The 7,713-nt window shown below is 42.2% G+C and overlaps 1 protein-coding gene and 2 long non-coding RNA genes across 3 annotated transcripts in view; 2 read left to right on the forward strand and 1 right to left on the reverse strand.

The window, feature by feature from the left end:
- The first annotated feature begins 1,920 nt into the window (after positions 1 to 1,920).
- LOC309556961 lies at positions 1,921 to 3,696 on the forward strand. Its single transcript, XR_014225356.1, has 3 exons — positions 1,921 to 2,332; positions 2,365 to 2,787; positions 3,624 to 3,696. It is a non-coding gene; the product is annotated as an uncharacterized lncRNA (long non-coding RNA).
- A 423-nt stretch (positions 3,697 to 4,119) lies between these two features.
- Positions 4,120 to 4,426, forward strand: LOC309556962. Its single transcript, XR_014225357.1, has 2 exons — positions 4,120 to 4,199; positions 4,269 to 4,426. It is a non-coding gene; the product is annotated as an uncharacterized lncRNA (long non-coding RNA).
- A 530-nt stretch (positions 4,427 to 4,956) lies between these two features.
- The window catches only part of PTP4A3 (protein tyrosine phosphatase 4A3), a gene marked incomplete at its 5' end in the record, with an annotated part of 40,709 nt that continues 37,952 nt past the window's right edge, over positions 4,957 to 7,713 (reverse strand). The window contains one exon of the mRNA XM_082259633.1: positions 4,957 to 5,251. Within this exon, the coding sequence (XP_082115759.1) occupies positions 5,134 to 5,251 (118 nt within the window). The 3' untranslated portion in view covers positions 4,957 to 5,133. The remainder of the gene's footprint in view (positions 5,252 to 7,713) is intronic.

Here is a 7,713-nt window from a genome sequence, read left to right on the forward strand (position 1 = left end):
GTGTCATTTAGTTCCTACGTGCCCAACACAGCTCACAGTTGTGGGGGGGGGGGGGGAACGATGGCTAGTGCACCCATTTTTGGCAAAAAAAAAAACGAGCAGTTGGGGATAACAGAAAATACAGCAAAAAATACTGTGTACTTTTCGCAAGCTTCTAAGCTTCACATTTACACTTCGGTTCAAATTGTTTCACCGTTCTTAGCAACAAGATATAACCAGATTATAGAAATTCATATTCATTCATATGTAGTATATACATTTACAGTTTAGTGTAACTGCTCTTTCCTGACATGTTTTAATAAAGAGTGGGCAGCAAATCCGTAAGCTTTGTAGATAGTTTGTATTACCTTTATCTCTTATGCTTGTACAGGCTTTACAGTAGAATATGTAGCTAATAAAGCTAGAGACACGTGATCAACTTAACCTTTACCGCTGGCTCCTACTGGCCCTTTAGGGCATTTCCTCGGCTTCCCGATCATGTAATTGGCTGTTACAATGATCACATGACCAGGAGCTATTCTACCAGCTCCTTTTTGCATACAGTGACCGGGAGCTATCGGGGCCGAGTGAGTGTAGTCGCAGTGCTGGGGGCACCGAGCGCAGTATTGGGGGCACCGGGCGCCATCATAGTTCTAGGGGCGCCATCACAGTACTAGGGGCACCCGGCGCCATCACAGTACTAGGGGCACCCGGCGCCATCACAGTACTAGGGGCACCGAGCAAGTGCGATCACAGTACTAGGGGCACCGAGCAAGTGCGATCACAGTACTAGGGGCACCGAGCAAGTGCGATCACAGTACTAGGGGCACCGCGTGGGAATATTCTTTTTAATGAAGTTGTACACATACACAGGGAACGTGGTGCTCCCGGAGAGCATGTGTATGCGGTGCTACCTGCTCACGCAGTACAGTCATTGGGCTATACTCCTCTACCTTAGCTCATTGCAAGTCTACAGTCAAAGCTTTGGGAAGGGGTAGGCAAGTTCTGACCTACAGCTGTCGGGGAAATGCAAGTCCCATGAAGCACTGCAGTAGGCATGGTGGAATTTGTAGTTTCACCACAGCTGGTGTGGCGAGGTTACCTATCCTTGCCATAGACGTTCAAATGAAACCAGGAGACCCTCTAGAGCTGGCCATACACGTGACAATGTTAGGTGGATTTCAACCACTTTCAAATGAATGGGAACCACATATAAAAAGGCAGAAAGTAATCACCAGAAATCAAGCAATCTACCAACCACAAGTTCAGCTGACCAAAACGAATCAGCCCAAATGGTTCAACTTATTCTGTTATGATCTCAACTACCATTTTACATCTTTGATTGCTTGCAGGATATAAAAAAAAAAAACAAAACATAATTTGCTTTATCATACCTAACCCCCTACTATGTGACCTAACCCCTCATTTCTCAGTTCTGCTGCAAGGACATGGGCGTGCCATTTGACATACAATAAGCCACTAGAGGGAGCACTATGACATACAATAAGCCACTAGAGGGAGCACTACAAGACTTGACCATTAGAGGGAGCAGACACCAAAGTGAAAAATTGTGTACTTTGGGTAAACTATCATAACCAAAATGTTGATTTTGGAATTTAAAAAAAAAAAAAAAAAGACCATTATCATCCCAGGGTCAAATACATCACAAAATATAAAGGTAAAATGATTAAATTTAGATACATTTTTATTAAAGTTTCCAAACAGATAAAATATATGCTCGCTTTCATCTTCAAAGCGGCAACACAGAAATTTATCGAAAGTTTACTTAAAGTAAAGCTAGCCTTTACAGAAGCACCACGCCTACCCAGTGGCAGTAAAAAAGAAAAATTTACAATAAAAAACCAATACAAAAAAAGTACAATTACAGCAGATTTTAGATTTTGTTTTAAGACATTTTTTATCCCCTCTGACACAATTAGGACTTCCTAACGCCACAACAGCGGTCCTTTCAAAGAATTCAGATTGCTTTAGGGAAATGGGCAGAAATAGATGATAGAAGGCTCATACAAACCCAACGTTCTGGTGTCTGAGGTGGGAGCATTGCCTTCTAAAAGTTTTCACCAAGAGCCTGTAGAAACCCAGCACTCCCGTGTCTAAGGTGGGAACACTTCCTACCGGGCAGAAATGTTTCACCAAGAGCCTACAATAAACCCAACAATCCTGTGTCTAAGATGGGAACACTTTCTACTGAGTGGAAAGGTTTCACCACAAACCTATCCAAGCCAACAATCCTGTGTGTCTAGGATGAGAATATTTCCCACTGGGCAGAAAGTTTTCACCAAGAGACCCAATGATCCTGCGTCCAGGTACCACTCAGAGCCAAGGATCGTACGTCTAAGGTGGGAACACAGCCTAGGATCGTAGGTCTAAGGTGGGAACACATCCTACTAGGCAGAAAGGTTTCACCAAGATCCTGTAGAAACCCAGCAATCCTGATTTTAAGGTAGGAACTCTTCCTACTGTGCAAAAATGTTTTACCAACCTAACTATCCCATTTCCAAAGTGGCAGCAAGGTTTCACAAAGAACCTAACCAAGCCAACAATCCTGTGTCTAAGGTGGGAATACTTCCCACTAGGAAGAACGTTTTCACCAAGAGCCTACAGAAACCCAACAATCCAGTGTCCAGGTAACAATCCGAGCCAAGGATCTCATGTCTAAGGCGGGAACACGTCCTATTGTGCAAAAAGGTTTCACCAAGAGCCCTTTAGTAAACAAATGATCCCATTACCAAGGTGGCAGCAAGGTTTTACAAAGAACTTATCTAAGCCGACAAGCCCGTGTCTAAGGTATGAACACTTCTTACTGGGTAGATAGGATCGTTGGGTTTCTGTAGGCTCCTGGTGAAACCTATGTCTAAGGTGGGAACACTTTCTACTGGGCATAAAGATACAATCTCAGCTCTCTGAGTCTAAGGTGGGAATATTTCCTATAGACTATTTTACCAAAAGTCTATACTAACCCAAAGATCCTGTGTCTAAGGAGAGAACACATACTGGTCTGAAAGGTTTCACCAAGAACATATCCAAGCCAACAATCCTGTGTCTAAGGTGAGAATACTTCCTATTGGGCAGAAAGTTTTCAACAAGAGACTACAGGAAGCCAACGATCCTGTGTCTAAGGTGAGAACACTTCCTACTGGGCAGAACGTTTTCAACAAGAGCCTACAGGCACCCAACGATTCTGTGTTTACGGTGAGAATACTTCCTATTGGGCAGAACGTTTTCAACAAGAGACTACCGGAATCCAACAATCCTGTGTTAGGGTGAGAATACCTCCTATTGAGCAGAACGTTTTCAACAAGAGACTACAGGCACTCAACGATCCTGTGTCTAAGGTGAGAATATTTCCTATTGGGCAGGAAGTTTTCAACAAGAGACTACCTGAACCCAACGATCCTGTGTCTAGGGTGAGACTACTTCTTAATGGGCAGAAAGTTTTCAACAAGAGCCTACAGGCACCCACCGAACCTGTGTCTAAGGTGAGAACACTTCCTACTGAGCAGAACGTTTTCAACAAGAGCCTACAGGAACCCAACGATCCTGAGTCTAGGGTGAGACTACTTCCTACTGGGCAGAACGTTTTCAACAAGAGCCTACAGGCACCCAACGATCTTGTGTCTAAGGTGAGAACACTTCCTACTGGGCAGATAGTTTTCAACAAGAGCCTACAGGCACCCAACGATCCTGTGTCTAGGGTGAGACTACTTCCTACTGGGCAGAAAGTTTTCAACAAGAGACTACCGGAACCCAACGATCCTGTGTCTAGGGTGAGACTACTTCCTACTGGGCAGAACGTTTTCAACAAGAGTCTACAGGCACCCAACGATCTTGTGTCTAAGGTGAGACTACTTCCTACTGGGCAGAACGTTTTCAACAAGAGCCTACAGGCACCCAACGATCTTGTGTCTAAGGTGAGAACACTTCCTACTGGGCAGAAAGTTTTCAACAAGAGACTACCGGAACCCAACGATCCTGAGTCTAGGGTGAGACTACTTCCTACTGGGCAGAACGTTTTCAACAAGAGCCTACAGGCACCCAACGATCTTGTGTCTAAGGTGAGACTACTTCCTACTGGGCAGAACGTTTTCAACAAGAGCCTACAGGCACCCAACGATCTTGTGTCTAAGGTGAGAACACTTCCTACTGGGCAGAAAGTTTTCAACAAGAGCCTACAGGCACCCAACGATCCTGTGTCTAGGGTGAGACTACTTCCTACTGGGCAGAAAGTTAACAAGCGACTACAGGCACCCAACGATTCTGTGCCTAAGGTGGGAACACCATCTACTAAAAGGTTTCACCAAGAGCCTGTACATGCATAACGAAAAGAGATCGGTAATTAACATGCATTTACAAAGGTCATGGCTTTACTGTCCAGTCCTAAAGGGTCACTACAGTTTTGTCGAAGTCAGAGGTCAAGAAATAAAATTGCTTGCCAATTATAATGGCTTTACCTTTAGTTTCAGACCAATCCATTCCTGGTCTGGCCTGTGTGAGTCTCCGGTCCTGGGTTTACATGTTCTAGCTTAATCTCATTTCTTGCTCCGGCAACACATCTCCAATATATGAAGATTATAAAACTTCTGAATACGGGGAGGATAATTCTATATTGTGATAGGCCACAGTAAATGAATGAGCTGTGCACCTTGTATCCCAACTGGACACTAGGGGGTATTGCAAGAGCAATAAATTACAAAGCTATAGCAATCAAAGCACCAGGATCCTCGTGGGCTGGCCAGGTCTAACAAAACTTGGCAATATAAAATAGGCAAAAAGAAGTAAAAAAAATTTGTCCTCCAACTTCAACAAGACGTACTCTTTAATATATAAAATGTCAAATGTGCAGCTGGACTACAAGTCCCCCCCCCCCCCCCCCTCGCCAATGTCTGTCCCACACATTAAGGTGTCAAAAACAACCCCCCACAAAAAAATAATAATAATTACAAAATGCATTATAAAGTCACAAATGAATATATACAAGAAGCTATAAGAAATGTAATTCTCGTGGAAAACCACTGAGTAGCTTCTACTTCAATCTTGTCCTTGGTTTTTGCAGTGTGAGAGTGGAGGAGGGGTACGCCTGTGTGTGCGGGGGTCTCCTGTATGTGTGTGTGCTTTGGCAATAAGTCACAGCGGTTACATAATGCAGCACTTGTTCTTGTAGTTGTTCGGGTCTTTGAACCGTAGCCTCTGCTTTGGGCGGTATTTCTCCAAGTAAGTCAGTTGCTTGCTATTGATGGCGCCCCGCCGTTTCCTGGAAGAAAAGAACACAGGCTCTTGAGGTTTCTGAACACGGGTTCCTTCAGTCTTGCACAGTTGTAGCGGCTCCTCTCCTGCACTGAAACGGCTTCCTCTGATATCACTGCACACTGCAAGCTTCTCACAATGTGCATCAGAAACTGCAGCAAGCCAAATAGACCCCCGCCCCATTTCCTGGCTGGAGAACATCTAGCATAATTAGCCCTTTCCTCCCCAGTCTGGCTTTCCCTGACCCACCTTTTTCATTCATTGGATTGATATTTTGAGGGGACAGCAAATTTACACTGTTATACAAGCTGTACACTCACTACTTTACATTGTAGCAAAGTGTCATTTCTTCAGTGTTGTCACATGAAAAGATAGAATAAAATATTTACAAAAATGTGAGGGGTGTACTCAATTTTGTGAGATACTGATTATATATATATATATATATATATATATATATATATATATATATATATATATATATATATATATATATATATATACACACACACACACACACACACACACACACACACACACACACACACACACACACACACTATATATATATATATATATATATATATATATATATATATATATACATACATACATACACACAGATTGTGTGTATAATATATATATATATATTTTTTTTTTTGTCCAAATTGGGCCCAAAGTGTCAATATTTTGTGTGGCCACCATTATTTTCCAGCACTGACTTAACCCTCTTGGGCATGGAGTTCACCAGAGCTATATATATATATATATATATATATATATATATATATATATATATATATATACATACATACACACAGATTGTGTGTATAATATATATATATATATTTTTTTTTTTGTCCAAATTGGGCCCAAAGTGTCAATATTTTGTGTGGCCACCATTATTTTCCAGCACTGACTTAACCCTCTTGGGCATGGAGTTCACCAGAGCTTTATATATATATATATATATATATATATATATATATATATATATATATATATATATATATATATATATATATATATATATATATATATATATATATATACTAAATTAAAATTGTAAAAAAAAGTGCCATAAAAACATAAAAAGCCTGGTCTTCAACATTGAGGGGGGGGGGGGGGGACCAGGGAAAGCTTAATATTAGCAGAATAATCTTCATCCAGGTTGTGCGATTTGTGTCATGCAATTTTGGACATCAGTTGCATGACAAGTCAATCCCCACGTTTTCCAATGATACCCATTCATATAGGCGTGACTTAAAGTTGCAGCAACTTCATAGTAGTTTATTCACCACTTTGTTCCAACTTTCATGCAACTTGAAGGCCATAGACTTCGATATTAACCCTCAAAAGTTGCATGAAAGTCTTACCTGAATGTTATACAAGGCAATTTGTGTGCTGCAGTTGCCCATCATCACTGGTCAAAACCAAAGTCATTTCCAGGTTGCACCCATCCAAAGTTGTGCCAAAGTTGGCGCAACTTTGGAGGAGTCCTACAAATGTGAATGGAGTCTAATGCCCCGTACACACGTGCAGATTATCTGAAGACTTTTGTCTGCAGACTTGCCAAAACCATATAATATGAGGTCAAACCTAAACACTTTCAATTTGTATGCAATCCGGCAGGCCCTTGCACTACATAGAAAAGGTAAATCTGCAGATAATCTGCACGTGTGTACAGGGCATTAAAGTAGAACTAAACCCTTCTATCTTTTTCATCTACGTAAGCTGCCATGATGCTGCACATGTGATCAGGTATGACACCGGCCATTGGATGGTTTGACAGTTTGACTGAGTCAACGACTAATCTGCACATAGCGGGACACAAGAAGTCTCCCTAAAATGCAGGGAAATGACATCTTTGACAATTGTCACAGTTCTCAACTTTTGTGAGATGCCCCTCCTCTTTTTGGGCTTTCCCCTCACTTTCTGTTCTGGTGATCATCCGCCGCAATAAAACCACCAAAAAGATCTGAGCTCCTGACTTTTGGGCAAAAAAAAAAAAAACACCTTTGGCTGGAGCCCCACTTTAACCCTATCCAGAAAGCGCTGCAGTTGAGCTAAAGCGATGACTACACAGTTTATTAAGCCAATGCTTTGAGACTTACAGAAGATAACTGTACTTCAAATGAATCAAAGGGTGAATCCACTTACACGTGAAATTTTAGTCATAGGTGGAGTCAGTCCCTGACCGTGTATGTCTAAGACAGGAATCTTCCCTGCCGTTATTCTGTTCCTGTTCACCTGAGAGCTTGGAGTGTTCCTTCTCCTCCCGTTACATTCTCCCAAATATAACACAAATAATCCAGCAGGGATGGTGGGAACCCCTCATAATGGGCACAGCAGGTGTACAGACCTGGGAACTCAGCACAGGGATGGTGGGAACCCCTCATAATGAGCACAGCAGGTGTAGAGACCCGGGAACTCAGCACAGGGATGGTGGGAACCCCTCATAATGGACAC

This window comes from Pelophylax lessonae (genome assembly GCF_965119305.1).
Source record: "Pelophylax lessonae genome assembly, chromosome: 5".
In the NCBI taxonomy this organism is placed as follows: Eukaryota; Metazoa; Chordata; class Amphibia; order Anura; family Ranidae; genus Pelophylax; species Pelophylax lessonae.